The following is a 19,310-nucleotide window of genomic DNA, read 5'->3' on the forward strand; positions in this document are numbered from 1 at the left end:
TCTTCTTCTCCTCCTCCCACTTTTCTCATACATCTTCTTCTTCTCCTGCTACACATACCTTTTCCTCTCTCCTCTCTTGTTCTCCTTCTCTACTTACTCCGACTTCATATCCTCGCTGTAATCTTCTTCTCGAAATTCCTCTTTAATCTCTTCATCTGTCTCCATGTTCTTCTCTCACTTCTCCGTCTTCTTCTTTCCAAAGAGTGGACATTGATATGTCCATAGCTCCGCCAATTTATTTATGTAGATGCATAACAATATCATCTATTCTAACTATAGTTATTACAAATTGTTTTTTCTTCATATTATATACAGCTCAATAATTATTTTCTCAATTTATATTATGTAAATTCATCTATAATGTTGCTGTATTGTAAGCTATTGTATATAAGTGTATAAGCCAGTATATATTGTAATCTACATAAATAAAGTACTCAATCAATCAATCAATCAATCTTCTGTTTACTCTTCTACATTCACTCCTTGATTTTCTTTCATACTCTTCTTCGCCTTCTCTTTATTAATTTCTCCTCTTGCTCTCCTTCTTCTTCTTTCATCTTTCTCCTCATGTCATAATATTATTTGGATTGGTATAATATTATTGGTATTTTGGATTGGAAATTATTGGATTAAAAACAAAGGAAAAGATTGAGACTTGGTAGCAGGATGGAGAGGGGAAGAGTTAGGATTGATTGAAAATAGAGAGGACGGAGATAAGTCAGATAAGAAATGAAGATAATTAGTGTAGAAACAGTGGAGATTGATTGATTGATTGATTGATTGATTGATTGAGTACTTTATTTATATAAATTACAATATATACTGGCTTATACACTTTTATACAATAGCTTACAATACAGCAACATTATAGATGAATTTACATAATATAGACTAAGAAAATAATTTATTGAACTGCATATATATGAAAAAGCAATTTGTGATATAATAACTATGGATACTTATATTGTTATGCATCTACATGAATTGGCAGAGCTCTGGACAAATCAATGTCCATTCTTCGGAAAGAATATTAAAAATATCCCCCCCCACCAACTCTCTACCAAGGAGAGGGAGAAGAAGAATGAGAGAGAGGAAAGAGGAAAAAGAGGTGTTTGAACGGAAGGAGGAAGTAAGACGCGAGAATATTATTATCATTTTTGATGTGTGGCATTTTTCGAAAGAAGGCCCTTTAGCAGCTACTGACCGAAAAGGGCCTTTCACCAGATTTAATGGGCGACGCATGCCCTCTAGAGAAGAAGAAGAGGAAGAAGAAGAAGAAGAAGAAGAAAAGAAGAGAGAAGAAGAAGAAGAAGAGGGAAGAGAGAAGAAAAGAAGAAGAAGAAAAGAAGAAGAAGAAGAAGAAGAAGAAGAAGAAGAAGAAGGAGAAGCGGGAGGAGTAGATGAAGAATAAGGAGGAGAAGAAGAAGGGAGAGAAGAAGAAGAAGAAGAAGAAGAAGAAGAAGAAGAAGAAGAAGAAGAAGAAGAAGAAGAAGAGGAGAAGGAGAAGAAAAGGGCATGTTTGTGGCAGTGGTGCAATGTGATTGAGAATGCTTTTAGCGGTGCTTTTCAATTCTATCCCTACATCACACACATGGGACATGGCTCAATAAAATAAATTCTTCGAAATTTTTTCTTATCACGTTATTTCATTTTATCCACCTTATCACATATTTATTTATTCTTCTATCACCTTACATTTTTCTCTGCTTCTGGTTTTATTCGTTCTCTTTGTTTTCCATGTAATTCATGATTTGGTTTTTCAGTAAATTTTTAAGGACCTTGAAGGTGATAATATTTCTGTTGGTTTACATGGTTTCACCATAGAGAAACAATAGCATAAGTAGATATCCCATGGTATGGCTTTTATGTCGCAACTTTTACTGTTATCTCAAGCCGATTACTGTCGATTATTGTCGATTTCTACTGTTTTGTCGGGGTGAGAGTGTAGGAACGGCACAATATGAGAGACTACCAGCGTCACACAGCTTCACGGGAAAGAACTACGTGGACTATCGGCTTGAGATAACAGTAAAAGTTGCGACATAAACGCTCTATACCATGAGATATTTACTTATGCTATTGTTTCTCTATGGTTCAAATTAAGGGCCGGCTTCCGAGCTCGGGATTTAGCCAAGTCCTAGACTCTAAACAGCTGGAGTCAGAAAATTGGCTTCCCTAAACGGGGCGTAGTCGCAGCTTTTATGACAGTAGTCCTTGTTTTTATTTTCTCATTTCTATAATTGAAAACGTTTTTCATTGACGAAATTAGACATTCCTAAATTATTCAAAATAGCTGAAACTTTACACTATTCTCTCTTTATTTTATTTTGTGTTTAATTTTCTAGTTTTTCGAAATTTTATTCAAACGTGACTATGACAATGACTGCGACTACGCCACGTTTTGGAAAACCAATTATCTGACTCCAGCTGTTTAAAGTCTAGGACTTAGCTAAATCCCGATCTCGGAAACCGGCCCTCAATCTGTATCTCCGAGTCATATCAATATTTGACCCTCAATGAATGGAATACATTATGGAGTATGGAGAGAATCAGGGAAAAAGATGGAGAAAACGAGAGAGATACAAGAAGAGAGAGAGATAGTGATGTTAGGGGGGCGTGAGAGGGACAGGAAAAATATTGTGATGATGTTATGAATGAAGAGAGAAAGTGTGTGTGTGGAGTGCGAATTAAGGTGAGTGAGTGGAAGGGGTAGGGAATGAGTGAGAGAGAAAAGAGAGAGTATAAAGCAGAGTATGAAGTGGCTCTGTCATTGACAGTTGTGGTAGAAATATCATCCCATTCTCAATAAGCAGCTTTTTGATTTTGCTTTTTCAAAATAAAAATCTGAAGCACCCTCAGCAACAGAGCCGATGAGAGTAATATGGGGATGAGTGCAATTGACAGTTTTGGGGTGCAAGAGGGCAGAGAAGGGTGTCACTAATATTTTGGGAATTTGTATATTTGTAGAATGACCAGTTTTTTATACTGAAGGGTCAAGCTGTTTACATATCGGAGGTTTCTTAAAATATGTACAATATTCCGATTATGGAGGAATAGATGGGGAATATTTAGCTTTGAGAAGTATTGACTTTCTTCTATTATTATTCTACTTGATTGTATCAAAAACTAATGAGTTTTTATGGAACGTTTATCAAAAATATATCTTTTAAAACCCGAAGATCGAAACTATAGTGAGGTCCACGTTATAATGGCAGTGGCGATCATACGTATGACAAACAACACCAATAAAACAAAATAAAGAAATTCTCTGGGATGCATTAACCTAATATTAAGTGAAGTATTATATCAATCACCAAATAGAATAAAATCCTTGTTCAATATGTAATCATTGAAAGATGAGAGAAAAACGTTGCCGATCCACTGTCTTGTCAATGCCTTCTATAGACGGTAGCCGACACAGGCGTATTGATGTAATTTTAACGGTTCATTCTCGTTTGAAAATTATTATAAATTATAATATTTAATAAAGCAAGAAATTATATTTTTCAATAATTTCATAATCAATTTTTATAATCGAGATAGAATATTTTGTTGATTGATTATTAATTCTACATTGTTAAAAGACGATCTGACAACAGAGCAAAACGAGAAAGATATATCACTATCCGCTTTGTTGAATTATAGACAAGGATAGCAATAACATTGCCAATCAAACACTGTCATTATAAAGGTGCGTACTGATATACGCGCCTCGAATATGAGCAATTCACTTTTAATCAGCTGATTATATCTGTATTTTCTACAGAAACGGTGAGATATAGATATAAAAAGCTTGGCATCAGCTGATTAAAAGTGAATTGCTCATGTTCGCGGCGCGTATATCTGTACGCACCTTAACGTAGACCTCACTATAGCAGTTTTAATCTTGAGTCTTTTATCCATTATTCTATGTTAATTTAAAAAAGTACTATAATGCTATTCTATAAATGGAAATAAGTGGCCCTGATTACATAATTTTTAAGATTTTCAATACACTCTAACTATTTAATCAGTTCAGATCTAATCATTATATAGGGTTCAATTTTGAATTGAAATATATATACATGAAAACAGCATTCATAGAAACATTCACATTCAATATTAATTATAATAATAAATATTATGATTCAACCTCTTCAAAATATGCAATTTGAAAACAGCATTTACAGAAACAAGTTTTTCTTTGCCGGTAGTGTCACTTGTAAGTTAGAATATTTATTTGTCAATCTCTTCATTTTATGGCAAATTAAACGAATTTAAAAAATGAATTTATATATGATTATAATAATAGATTATGATTCAATCTTCTTTCAAATGTTCAATTTCAAATTCCCTAAAGCCTAAAATGCAATTCAATTTATAAGAAATCAGTTTGTTCAGCTGCTACCTCCCGACCATTTCGCTAATAGCTCCACAGATAAAATAAACCAGAAGTCACGAAAAAAGTAGAGAACGTAAAAACAACTATTCTTTACTCTTGACAAAATACAAAATGGCGGTTCAAGGAGAGAGGGTAACTCGTCAATCTCGATTTGGTGGTTTTTTGGTCCATTGTGACTCCCCCCAAATGGGGCGCGGGGGTTTTTCTAGGGGGACGGGGGTATTTTTCTAGGTTTCGAGAAGAATGGTCGAACGACGTCAATGCCGTTTCTCAACAACTGTTTTTCTTGGATGTCTGCTTTATTCTCTACAATACTTCGTCTTATTGTCCCTGGATTTTTTTCTTCCAGTTCTTATTCCCTTTCTTCTGGTTTTTCCCTTATTCTCTCACAGTTCCCATTCTTTTCCCTTCCCTCTTTCCTCTATTCTTTTTCCCTCTTCTTTCCTCTTTTCTCCCCATACCTTCTTCTCTCACATTGTTTTTTGTTGCTTCTCTCCTTTTTGTCCACAGTTTGCATTTTCATTCCCCTCTCTCTTCATCTCTCCTTTGGTAGAGAGTTAGTGGGAAGGATATTTTTAATATTCTTTCCGAAGAATGGACATTGATATGTCCAAAGCTCCGCCAATTTATATAGATGCATAACAATATGATTATTATCTATAGTTATTATATTACAAATTGCTCTTTCATATCATATACAGTTCAATAATCATTTTCTTAGTCTATATTATGTAAAATTCATCTTTAATTTTTGCTGTATTGTAATCTATTGTATATAAGTGTATAAGCCAGTATATATTGTAATCTACATAAATAAAGTACTCAATCAATCAATCAATCTTCTGTCTCTTTTCCTCTTTGCCATACCTTCTTCTCCCATCTTATCTCTTGTTGCTTGTCTCTTTTTCTCCTCTTTGTCTAGAGTTAGTATTCTCTTTCCCCTCTCTCTTTCTTCTCACCTTCGTACATCTACTTTCTTCATCACCATACCTTCTTCACCCACTTTGTCTTTTGTTGCTTTTCTCCTCTTTGTCTACAGTTCGTAGACCCATTCCCCTCTCTCTTTCCTCTCTCCTTCGTCTATCTTCTTTCATTTTTGCCATTCCATCTTCTCCCATATCATCTTTTGTTGTTTTTCTCAGGTTCTTACCAATTTTTTGGACTGGATTCTAATGTTCTTTGAGATATTGGAGACGAAAATTCAGCTCTATACAGTATTTGGAATTCTCTCCTCTATAATATTATTGCATCATAATATTAATACTCTTATCATTTTATAGTATCATATTCCTGTATCAAACCTCATCAGTAAGTCAATACAATTCAATATTTTTCTTCCTCCTCACCTTGATTATTACAGTACAAACTGAACTATTGCTCACTCTACTTCAAAAAATAACAATAATATCGAGTGACCTGACTGGCTCAGGTCTAGTGTCTGAGTTTTCAGGTCGCAACTGATCAATTTCAGGGCCTCTGACATGACCTAATGATTGCTTTTTAGGCAGCCGGGACCGACAGCTTAATGTTTCCATCCCACTTCGAATGAACTTTGTTCAATAATGATAAATTATTGAAGACACTTTGCTCATCTTTGGAAAATTTTCATTAAATGGTTTTGAAATGAATGCTCTACTGGAGTTCAGTCAATTTTTCATTCTTCTTCACTACTTCTTGTTTCACCAACTCCTCCTTCCCCTACTTCTCCTTTTCTTACTTCCTCTTGTTCCTCATCTTCTTCTTCAACTCTGTCCTCCTTCCTCTCTCACTTCCTCCTCATCATCTCCTTCTCACATTCTTCTCTCTCTTTTCCATTTTCACTTCCTAATCTTCCTTCGTCAATTCTTTTTCACCAGTCTAACCTCCATGCATTTACAAATCCATACAAATCAATATCAAGAATCGAAACCTTCTTAGTCGACTCAATTCTTCTTCTGATCGTTTTCTTCCTTCTACTCCCTCTACTTCTGTTTTTCTTCTCCTTCTCTTCCTTATTCTCTTCCTCTTCTTTCTTCACCTATACCTTCTGATCATGCATTTACAAATTCATACAAATAATCTACACTTTTTTCATTCATAATCAAACTTCATTATTTTTTTCTGATCATCGTCATCTCATCCTCCATTCTCCCTCACCTTCTCTCTCTCTCATCTCCCCCTTCTTCTTCTCTCCCTCTCCTTCTCCTATCTATATTATCCACTGCATACTGCTGTAAATTACTGAAAGTTGATAACCCTGATCTACTTTCAGCCTACTTCATTTTATTAATCAATAATTTGATCTTATCTACATATTATATAATTATTTTATATTTCATATTTATTGCTTTTTCATATCATATACAGTTCAATAATAATTATTTTCTTAGTCTATATTATGTAAATTCATCTATAATTTTGCTGTATTGTAAGCTATTGTATATAAGTGTATAAGCCAGTATATATTGTAATCTATATAAATAAAGTACTCAATCTATAATCAATCAATCAATCTACTCCTTTCCACCATTCTGTCCTCCATACACTTACAAATGCATGCAAAGAATCTCACTCAATTCCATCTATTTTTCTGATAATCACCTCCTCTTCCTCTCCTTCCGATGTTCTATTTCTTATTCTATAGTTCAGTTTCATAAGTTCTTCGCAATTTGTGCACATTCCTTCTTTCTCTTCTTTTCTTCCCTATTATTATCATTATTTTCCCTGTGATTTTTTCACTAGCTATCCAGCATGTTCAAATGTTTATTTCTCTCTCTATATCTATTTATCTTTCTACCTTTTCTCTTTCTATCTGATTACCTTCTACTAATATCCATATATTATATTATAATATCCATATATTTATCCATATAATATTCGATTCTTTCCCACATTAAATCATACTCTTCCTCTTCAAATTTATGCGAATATTATTCATCATCAGTTGTATTATGTATCTTTCCTCTATTGATAACTTTCTTCAAAGATTTTTCGTTTTTCTGCTGGCTTCTTCTTCTCTTTTTCAGTTTTTACTGGATCCCATTTCGCTCTATCTCCACCATGAACACGATCTTCCACTACTGGATTTCATCTCTCTCTATCACCACTTGGACTCGATTTTCCACCACTGGATTCCATCTCTCTCTGTCTCCACTTGGACTCGATCTTCCACTACTGGATTCCGTCTCGCTCTACCTCCACTTGGACCCGATTCTTCCACTACTGGATACCTACTCGCTCTATCTCCACTTGGACCAGATCTCCCACTACCAGTTCTTCCTCAATCTTCATCTTATTCACCATTAGGATTATTCATTACCGAAACTCCACACATCCACATCTTATTGTGTTTAGTGAATTTGAACTAGTGCTTTAAATAGTGAAGGGAGCCGAACTGTCAAGGCATACTGAATGCACTCGAATCAAGAGACTTTTTCATTTAGGTTAAGTTTTATCAGTTTCATCCCCATTTTCCCCGTCATGTGTCGTTCTGAGGTCGGTTCACGATTGGTCTGCTGCTTCCATGATGCCTCTCACTAACACGTCAGCTCGCTCGCCCTCAAGTAGGTATGATTATTTCAATAATAGTAATAATGATGCAGGTATGTTTCTAGCAAATAAGCTCCACTCTTTCAAAAAACTTTTCAAGGCTGCTCACCTTAACGTACAATCCCTCAGTTGCCACATTGATGAACTCAGAGCAATCTTCCGTTTTCAGGACTTCAATATAATTGGAATCTCCGAATCATTTTTGAAGCCTAGTATTTCATCAAATTTTGTTGCATTACCTGGATATAATCTTTTCCGGAATGATAGATTAAATAAAGCTTGTGGGGGTGTAGCAGTTTATGTGAGAGATGGTATCAAAACAAAAGTTTTAATCACATCTAAACAAGAGTATTGTTCCAGACCAGAGTTTATGCTACTTGAATTATCCTTATCTAGTAATGATAAATTACTCGTTGGTATCTGTTATCGCCCACCAAAAATAGGTTATTTCACAGATTTCGAAAATGCCTTGCTTTCTCTTATGCCTTGTTATAACCGTATACTAGTTATGGGGGATATGAACACCGACTTGAACATGACGAATCGTAATTTTGACTACTTTCAACTGACTACAATTTTCCAATGCCTAAACATGACTATTTTACCCCTCGATCCAACTCATCATACAAATGAATCAGACACACTCATTGACCTTCTCATTGTTAGTGATCCCAATGAGGTTGTTCAAGCAGGCCAAATCTCAGTCCCAGCTATTTCTAGACATGATTTGATCTACTGTGTACTTTCCCATAAGATACCCAAGCCAGAACAGAAAATTATCACTTATAGAGACTTCAAAAACTTTGATGAAGCCGCCTTCTGACTGATGTGGCTCAGACTCCATGGCATCAAATTGAAGCATTACCCTCAGTTGATGACATGGTCAAGACTTTCGAGAATTGGACTTTGACTTTGTATGACAAACATGCACCTTATGTGACAAGGAGGATTAATAGAAAACGACGAGTACCGTGGATGACTGAAGACATACTTAAGATGATGGGACGTAGAGACAAAGCACATAGAAAATTAAAAAAGACATTTGACTTGGACAGTTTGATAGAGTATAGGAGCCTTAGAAATAGGGTTAAACAGGAATTACGGAACTCAAAGATTAGGTACTTGAATTCGTTTATGACAAACAATAGACAAGACTCTAAATCACTTTGGCAGGGAATGAAAGAATTCGGGCTTGGCAAACAGAAATCGAATCCACAAATTGACTTACCATTGAATAATATAAATGACCATTTCGTTTCACACTCTAACCAACGCGACGAAGTTGTCATTGCTAATCATATAGATGATCTTGAAGAGCAGGTTACAAACTTAGATTTACCAATCACTGATCAATTTCATTTCCATCCAATCTCAGAAGAAGACACTTTCAGAACAATTCAACGTATTCATAGTAATGCTACGGGTGTAGACAAAATTCCTATTAAATTTATCAAGAAGATGTTATTTGCTGTTTTACCAACCATTACATACATTTTCAACAAGTCACTTGAAGAAGGCATTTTCCCTGAAAACTGGAAGTTTGCTCTGGTTCGCCCTCTAAATAAATTTCCATCACCCAATAAAGTTGAGGATTTTAGACCAATCAGTATTTTACCTGCATTGTCCAAAGTGCTAGAAAGACTCATTCATGCTCAAGTTGTAAAATTTCTAGACAACAATAGTAAGCTTCATAACTTTCAATCAGGCTTTAGAAAATTCCATTCAACTGAGACAGCTCTGCTTCGTGTCACTGATGATATAAGGTTAGCTATGGACCAAGAAAATGCACCATCCTCACCCTATTGATTTTGCTAAAGCATTCGATACTGTTGATCATACAGTCCTTCTGAATAAGTTGGCTATTCTTGGTTTCAGTCAAAACTCGTTAGTTTGGTTTAAATCCTATCTATTAGGTAGGAAACAATGTGTATCTGTCGGTGACAAAAAGTCAACTTGGAAAAACGTTATGCATGGAGTACCACAAGGTTCAATTTTAGGCCCTCTCCTCTTCACTTTGTATGCTAATGACCTTTCTTCCATTATCAAATTCTCCAGTTTCCATACTTATGCAGACGACCTTCAAATCTATTTGAGCTGTCCCATAACAAAAATTAATGAAACAGTTGGAATAATGAATCAGGATATCAATTCGATAGTGGAATGGACAAAGAAAAATTGCCTTAAGCTTAATCCCATCAAAACACAACCCATTATAATTGGATATTCTCGTCTTATAAACAATATTGACCTTGAATCGATTCACAAAATTAGTGTAGACGGTAATGACATTCCTTACTGTAGCTCAGTTAAAAATATAGGCATTATTATGAATAATACTCTTGACTGGTCAGAACAAGTGAACAAAACTTGTAAAAAGGTATTCTCAGCCATGCATGCATTGAAGAAAATGCACGATATCCTCCCTAGAAACATTAAATTATTATTGGTTCAATCTCTCATCTTCCCACATTTAATGTATTGTAATTCTGTTCTTAACGATATGCAAGTCACTCTGAATGATAAACTACAGCGTTGCCAAAATTATTGTCTACGTTTCGTCTACTCTCTCCAACGCCATGATCATATCACCCCAGCCCACATTGCTAGTTCAACATTGAAGCTTCCCGATCAGAGGCTTTTTCGAATTGTCAAGCTTGTTAGAGATATCTTGAAATACGGTAATCCGAACTATTTTAAGATGATTTCAAATTGTCTCTGAAGGTAGGAGGATAGATGCTTACATACTAGAACCGGAGAAAGTACTTTAAGGATACCCAATCATCGAACTACTATTTTCACAAAATCCTTCTTAGTCAGTGCCTGTCGTGCATGGAATACACTTCCTGTTTCTATCAGGTCTATCGAGAGCCGAGCGAGCTTCAACCTTACTTTAAAAAAACATATTTTGGAACAAATGACTGAAACTGTCCGGCCCTAGAACGATCACATTACAACCATCCCTCACCCATTCCACCAATATAAACCTTTAAACCATGTTATAGAACGAATTGTATATATATATATTATATAAACTCATGTTATTTCAATTATCCACTGCATACTGCTGTATATTACTGAAATTTGATAACTCTGATCTACTTTCAGCCTACTTCATTTTATTAATCAATTATTTGATCTTATCTACCTATATAATTATTTTACTTTATCAATTTTCTGTTTTTTTTTCTCTTCAATATTCATATTGATTAAAACTTTTACAATATTTCCATTAATAAATAAATCCTTAGTTTAAATAACGAAATTAACGTTTTGGTAGAGAATTAATGGGGAGGATATTTTTAATATTCTTCCCAAAGAATGGACATTGATATGTCCAAAGATCCGCCAATTTATGTAGATGCATAACAATATGATTATTATCTATAGTTATTACATTACAGTTCAATAGTTATTTTCTTAGTCTATATTATGTAAATTCATCTATAATTTTGCTGTATTGTAAGCTATTGTATATAAGTGTATAAGCCAGTATATATTGTAATCTACATAAATAAAGTACTCAATCAATCAATCAATCAATCCTCTTCATCACCTCCTCATCCTCCTCCTCCTCCTCCTCCTACTGCCCTTACTCCTCCTCCTACTCCTCCTCCTCCACGTCCTCCTCCTCCACGTCCATCTCCTTACAGTCGGACTCCCATAAATTACCTCTTAAAGGCTTTCAGGTTGATGAAACTCAGCAACCGAGCAAATGATAATAATCCATCCTAAGTCTTCTTCTTTTCTCCCCTTTCAGCAGCCCCCCTGCAAGGGGGTGACTTTGCTTTTTTGGTTCCTCCCCTCTACTTTGAGGAGGGAAGTGACTTGATTTTGTGTCGCTTTTCCTCCCTTAAGAAAAGCCTCACTAAAAGAAATATATTGATGGGAAAATTTCCCAAGCTTTCCTACTGTTACAACAATGAAGGGGACAATCTATTGATGTGGACCCAAAGAATTTCACTCACTATTATCTTTTTTCTCCTTTTTTCTGATATTTGATGTCTTTTCCACTCCCTCCCCCACCACCACCAGCACCTCCTCCTTTTCCTCCCCCTCCTCCACCTCCTCCACTTCATCCTCATGCTTCTCTTTGTCCTATCTTACCTCTCTCTCCCTCCCGAATCTTGAATTCTTCTGTATTTTATACAATTGCTTTCACAATCTTAGCCTCCCTTTATTTGTACAAACCCTGCCATCAATCTTATATCTTCTTCAATTTCATCTCAATTCCACTTCCCATCCTTTTCTATCAATTCTTATTCCCCTCTCGTTCTTCCCTCCTTCTTATCCATTGTCTTCTTCTCTTCTCCTTCATCCTATTGTATTCTGATTCTTTTTTTCTTTTTTCCCTTTTCTTTCAATCCTCGTTACCCTCTCTTCCACTCCTCCTTTCTATTCACTGTCTTGTGTTCTCTTCCTTCATAATATTGTATCCTCATTCTCTCTTCCTCTTTTCACACACCCCTTTCATCTTCCATCAATCATTATTTATCTATTTTTTATTTATTTATTCATCATTATCAAGGACAAAGAAACATACTACAGATTATCACCGACTATTCCTCCTCTTTTTCTATTCACTGTCTTCTCTTCCTGCCCACCGTTTTATTTTTTTTCTCATTCCTTCTTTCTCTTACCCTTACTTTTTCAATCCTCATTCCTCTCTCATTCCCTTTCCTTCCTTTCCATCCACTGTCTTCTTTCATTCTCCTTCATTATAATGTTTCCTCATTCCTTTTTTCTCTTTCTTCACTCCTACCTTTTCTATCAATAGGCTACATATTCCCTTTCAACCTCTCCTCTATCCATTGTCCTCTTTTCTTCTCCTTCATTCTATTGCATCCTAATTCCTCCTCTTCCTCTTTCTATTTTTCTGTCAACACAATTTCTTTCTAAACTTCGATAATTCTTTGTTACCTTCCCCAAGAAATCTTTTCTTTACAGCTCTTCCAAAATAATATTTACAATGGACACGGATGGAATAAATTGGAGTAAGTAGATCCCGTATTTCAACGGTCTGTTAGTTTTCCTTGCAGTTCCGAAATAACATTGTTTCTGGGTTGTGAGAGAATAGAATCATCATGACTGTGCTATTATAGTTCAATTCAGTTCCATCCAATTCATTTACTCGGATGGATACATTAATACAATTTCATCTGCATCCTATTATGAGATGTTGGGGGATCTCATCCTATCTACTATGCTGGTAGTTCTGTGAACAGTAGACCTCACGCAGTATTCTCATCCACAAGTACCTGATAGGAACTATAGACCTTACAGCAATAGGCTGGCTTCTCCACACATCTGTGTAGTCACTTGTCAGCTGATTTATGATGAATAATTCTATAGTCTGATTTTTACTCTAATATTGGCGTATGAAGGAGGCTCCTTCTTCCTTTTATATTATCCTTGAAATGCAAATTTCCAAAAACCTTGTATATACGTCGACGCACATTAAAAAAAGAAACATACCTGTCAAGTTTCATGAAAATCTATTACCGCGTTTCGCCGTAAATGCGCAACATATAAACATACAAACATATAAACATACAAACATTTGAACATTGAGACATTTAAACATTAAGATAAATGCCAAACCGTCGACTTGAATCTTAGACCTCACTTCGCTCGGTCAACTAGTAGTTATGACAACAGTATAGTTATGTGAACAGTAGACCTCAAGCAGTTTTCTCATCCACAAGTACCTGATGTCACCTGTTCTAGTTGATTCATTTGAATCACAATTCACAGTTAAATCAGAATTAACTCTTGGAAACTGCTATTTGTTTTCTCCAAGTCCAAAATCTCACTCATGTTAATGAACTCAGTTCACGTTTGAATTTGTATCCCATATGATAATTCATCCACTTCCGTGATAATCTTACCATCCGATAAAAATATTCTCAAATCAATTTTTCTCAATTACGAATATTATAATTTCTTCATCATTATTCAGTCAATTTATTCATTTTTCCATGTTATTTTCAATCACCTATTAAATTTGTTTCACAAAATGTGAGAATATTGATACTAATGGACACGCATCATAAACAATATTGAAACCCTACCTTATAGTAATAGACACGGCCAGACATCTGTCTAATGCATGCAATGAATAATAGCAAATATACCTAACTGCATGAATAATAGCAATAGCACTTGTCAACTGATTGATTATGAATATTTCTATAGTCTCCTATCTTCAGAGTAGATGATAATAATACAGTGATATAGGAATATGGAGAAAATTCCTTTTCTTTTCATATTATCTTCAAAATGCAAATTTTCATAAAACCTTGTATATACATCGACGCGCAGTTGAAAAAGGAATATTCCTGCCAAATCTCAACGCGTTTGGCCGTAATCGCGTTACATACAGACGAATGAAAATTCAAATTAAAACATAGACTTCACTGCGTACGGTCAAAAATTGTATTTTATGATCCGATTGTTGTCAGTATAGAATGAAAAGACCCTCTTAAACATGTGTATTCCTTCCATTAATAAAAGACTTATTGACATGGGCTGCTTTTAAATTGATGAAACAAAATAAATCTTATAGCACCCTTTATTCTTTAAGAAACTTTAAAATAGTTGAACTATTAAAAATATTTTAAAGTTTTTTAAAGAATAAAGGGTAAGATTTATCTTGTTTTATTAATTTCCTTCCATTAATTTTGTCATCTGAGTTGCTGGAAAAATTGCTGAATTTTGAAACGAACCTTGAAATTGACTCGGTTATAGGTGAGATCCTGTACACCAACCGTGAGCGGACTCCGGGTGAGATCTGACAGAGTTTGAATTTCTGTGCTGGGAGTTTGCAAGATGGCGACTATGGTGGCTGAGTAGGACGTGTAGAAGAATAGTGACGTCACAGAGATCAGGAAGATGGTGATTTTCGATGAACTCGATTCTGGCCAAATGTATGAACCTGAAAATCGGGGAAAAGGTGATTATCAGTGTATAAATCTATAGAAACAGTGACGTCACCGTGATTAGGAAGATGGTGATTTTCGATGAACTCGATTCTGGCCAAATGTATGAACCTGAAAATAAGGAAAAAGGTGATTATCAGTGTATAAATCTATAGAAACAGTGACGTCACCGTGATCAGGAAGATGGTGATTTTCGATGAACTCGATTCTGGCCAAATGTATGAACCTGCCAATCAGGAGGAATCCAATTATAGTGGAGATATTTCACATCCTTATCATTGGTCAACAAGCGATTGACAATTCATCCCTTATGAAGATTATTAGTAATCATTAATGATTGAAGGTGGAAGAATCATGATTGATTGATGATAATCTATGGTAATTATTGATGATTCATGGATATCGAATCATCAGTCATCTGTCATCTATAAATTTTGACAATATCTATTTTCTATTATATTGAGAAATTATATTTATACTATTATATTTATTATCGGGGCACCGAACTTCGCTCGTTATTTATTTATCGACTTTTGATAAACCGAACACAATTCTTTAAAATGATTGGGGAAGTACTAACAGGTACAGCCCAAAACTGTATCTTTCCCGAATTTTGATTTATACACTATAAATAGTCCAGAAAGTAGGTTATGTTCCATATACTTGAATATAGGTTCAATTTTCTGTTCAAACATTTGAAAACAAAAAAAAATAATTTAGATTATATACAAACCAAATTAAATAACAAAATAACACTCACTAATCACTTGAAATTGTCAAATAATGATCAACTTTGAAAATAATTATGATATAATCTAGTTTAGGAGGATTATCATGTCATGTCAACAAATCAGATTATGTTGATCAAATCGATTGAATTGTCTAGCAAGATAAAATTTCTCGCTGATTGATTATGATTACACAGCTGGAAATAATTCTGTCTCTCTCCCACACAGGCACAGTCATCTTCTTTTATCAAGGGACGTCGAAATTATCATCTGTTTTCCAAGGATGGATTATCCTTTTAATGTTGTTCAGCGAGTTTTCCAAAGAATGAGACCTAGTGCAATCGAATCTTTATATCATAAACCTACTGTGTTCCAAATTTCGTGAAAATCGTTAGAGCCGTTTTCGAGATCCGTAAAACATAAATAACCAGCTATAAAAATAATCAGACATAAAAAGAACCAGATATAAAAATAACCAGACATAAGAATAACCAGTTATATAAATACAGAAATTGCTCACTTAACATAATAGGATTATAAATCAGAACATCTGTCATTCATTCACTTCCTGAGAGATAATAAACTTGGTTCAATCCATGCAACATCTACGTTTGGAAGTGAGTACAGACTCAAGCGCCACGAACACGCGTATTTCACTTTTCATCAGCTGATGCTATGCTTATTATCTGTACCTTAGTGTTTACAATCTGTATATTACTGTGTCTGTACAGGTACAGACATTAAAAGTACAGCATCGGTGCTGATGAAAAGTGAAATATGCGTGTTAGTGGCGCTAAGGTCTGTATGCACCTCAAGAAAACTCTTCAGTCGTGCCGAACCTGGGTGGTGATGGATGAATGGAAGAAAGTAGGGTTGTGGGAAGAGAAGAGTAGGAGAAAGAAGAATGGGAAGGAGAGGGTGGTGATGAAGAAGGAGAAGGAGGAATTGAATTGAGTTTATTTCGCAAAATTATACATGATTATAATTTTTGAAAAGGGCACAAAATGCAAGCAGCACAACGTAACAATTGTGTAAAATAAAACTTAAGACATCATGACCTAAGGAGTAATACAATAATTCTATACAATAATTATATTAAATAATAATAGTGATACATACATCTTATAAGAAATAATAAAGGTTGATATCTATTAATAGTGTTAAGAATAGAGAGCTTTAAACTATTATAGTTTATCCTTGGATCTGAGAAAATTGCACTGCAAGGAGGAGCAGAAGAAGAAGAATGAGAAGAAGGAGGAGAAGAAGGAGTATAAGAAGAAGAACAGCAAGAAGAGAAAGCAGAAGAAGAAGAAAGAGAGGAAGAAGGACAAAATGAAAAAAAGAAGAAGTGGAAGAAGATGGGAAAGAAGAAGGAGAAGGAGTAGAACAAGAAGAAGAAGAAGAATAAGAAGAAGGAGAAGTAGAAGAAGAAGAAGGAGAAAAAAAGAAGCAGAACAAAATGAACTCTATTGATAAGTGGAAGATGTGTGTGAAATAATACAACATGCTAGGCTTTAATGCAAGGAGGGTGTTGAAAGGCCAAGGCCTACTAAGTACGTTCTTTTCGATCCACTGCCTTCTTAATGGATGTCTTCTCAATGGTGAAAGCAGCTGAGAATAGAGGGTGATGATGGAGAGATAGAGAGAGGAAGAAGAAGTACAAGAAGAAAAAGGGAGAATGAGAAGAAGGAGAAGAAGAAGATGTAGGAGAAGAAGGAGAAGGAGAAGATAAGGTAGAAGAAGGAGGAGAGGGTGAAGGAGTAGTGAAGAACAAGATAGAGGAGCAGGAGAAGAAGAAGAAGAAGAAGAGGAAGAAGAAGAAGGAGAAGAAGAGTCAAGCTTCCACCTTTGCTAGACTACATACTTGTGGTTGACTGGCTTCCTTTCAAGCTAAATACCTTCCACTTGGTTTCTTCCTCATGTTTCAACTCTCTAACTCCTTTTTCTCTCTTACACCTCTCTCTTTTTCTTTCTCATCTTCTTCTCCTCTTTCTTCTCTCCTACCACTTCCTTCTTTTTCTCTTGCACCATTTCCCAAGATTTTTTTCTGTGTTTCATTCTATTATTTCTGCAATAGTTTCGTCTCTCGCTTTACGAATACTGTCCACTCTCTCTCTCACTCTCACTTTTTTTTAACTGAGAGTTAGTGGGGAGGATATTTTCAATATTCTTTCCGAAAAATGGACATTGATATGTCCAAAGCTCCGCCAATTTATGTAAATGCATTACAATATTATCTTGTGTAGTTATTGTATTACAAATTGCTTTTTCATATCATATACAGTATATAATTATTTTCTTAGTCTATATTTTGTAAATTCATCTATAATTTTGCTGTATTGTAAGCTATTGTATATAAGTGTATAAGCCAGTATATATTGTAATCTACATAAATGAAGTACTCGATCAATCAATCTCTCACTGTCACGCTCTCTCTCACTCTCTTACACACACTCTCCATTCTGCTCTTTCTCTCCGACTGGTCAATCACTCCATTCATCATTCTAATTTATTTCACAATGTTCTAAGGTTTGTAACATCCAAGCTATGATTCAACATGGAGTTTTTGCATCCAATTGAAAAAGAAGAAGATTTTCCAAAGGATAAAAACGATAATTCTATAAGATTTCAAGATAATTTTTGTCATAGTCATTCAATTTCAGCTATTTTACATCCATGGAATCAAGCCGGTAAACAGCTGATTGTAGAACAAATAAACATATGATTCTCATTACAGCATACTATACTGTAATAAAATCATATGTTTTTTTACAGTCGAGTATGTTTCTTAGTTCCGATTTGGGAACAGCATAACTAGTACAAAAACCTCCTTTTAGCGCTCCAGGTGGAAGTTTTGTCAACTATAATCAAGAAATTCCTGATTCGAAACTTGTGAACTAGATTATGTTTATAGAATGCATGTAGTAATATCAGCACAAGCAGGTAATGTTGCCTGTTTCTCAATTATTCTTTTCTAGATCATTATGACAGAAAATTAATTGTGTAAGTTACTTGGACGTGGATGTCTTTTGCAGTGCTCGAATGAAATTCTAGTCTTGGCTGACGCCTCGACTAGAAACATCATTCTCGCCTGCAAAAGGGCCCTTTCCGTCCTTGTGACTTAAGATACTATTTTGTCATAGTCATTTAATTTCAGCTGTTTTACATCCATGGAATCAAGCCGGTAAACAGCTGATTGTAGAACAAATAGACAATCCCATTGATATGATTCCCATTACAGCATACTCTACTCTAATAAAATCATATGTTTTTTTTCAGTCGAGTATGTTTCTTAGTTCCAAATTAGGAACAGCATAACTATAGTGAGGTCCACGTTATTATGGCAGTGGATAAAAATAGAAGAATAGCAATACCGATTCTCTGCATTTATTAATCATATTTCTACTCTGTCAAAAACATAATTGGTACTGTTGTGGACCTAGAAAAGGATGGTAGTACCGGCTTTGTCGAATGATAGAAAGGAATAGCAAAACCAAAGTTGATCAAATACTGTCATTGTAAGGTGGACCTCACTTATAGTACAAAAACTGCCTTTTAGCGATCCAGGTGGAAGTTTTGTCAACTACAATCAAGGAATTCCTGATTCGAAACTTGTGAACTAGGTTATGTTTATAAAATGCATGTAGTGATGTCAGCACAAGCTGGTAATGTTTTCTGTTTCTCAATTATTCTTTTCTAGAACATTATGACAGAAAATTAATTGTGTATGTTACTTGG

General features: G+C 35.0%; 1 protein-coding gene across 1 annotated transcript in view; it reads right to left on the reverse strand.

Moving 5' to 3' along the window:
* Positions 1-19,310, reverse strand: part of LOC111044421 (glutamate receptor ionotropic, delta-2-like) — a 147,519-nt gene that overhangs the window by 93,741 nt on the left and 34,468 nt on the right. The window contains exon 6 of the mRNA XM_039436480.1: positions 14,632-14,840. Coding sequence (XP_039292414.1) covers positions 14,632-14,840 — 209 coding nt within the window. The remainder of the gene's footprint in view (positions 1-14,631; positions 14,841-19,310) is intronic.

Source organism: Nilaparvata lugens, chromosome 10 (genome assembly GCF_014356525.2).
Source record: "Nilaparvata lugens isolate BPH chromosome 10, ASM1435652v1, whole genome shotgun sequence".
Lineage (NCBI taxonomy): Eukaryota > Metazoa > Arthropoda > Insecta > Hemiptera > Delphacidae > Nilaparvata > Nilaparvata lugens.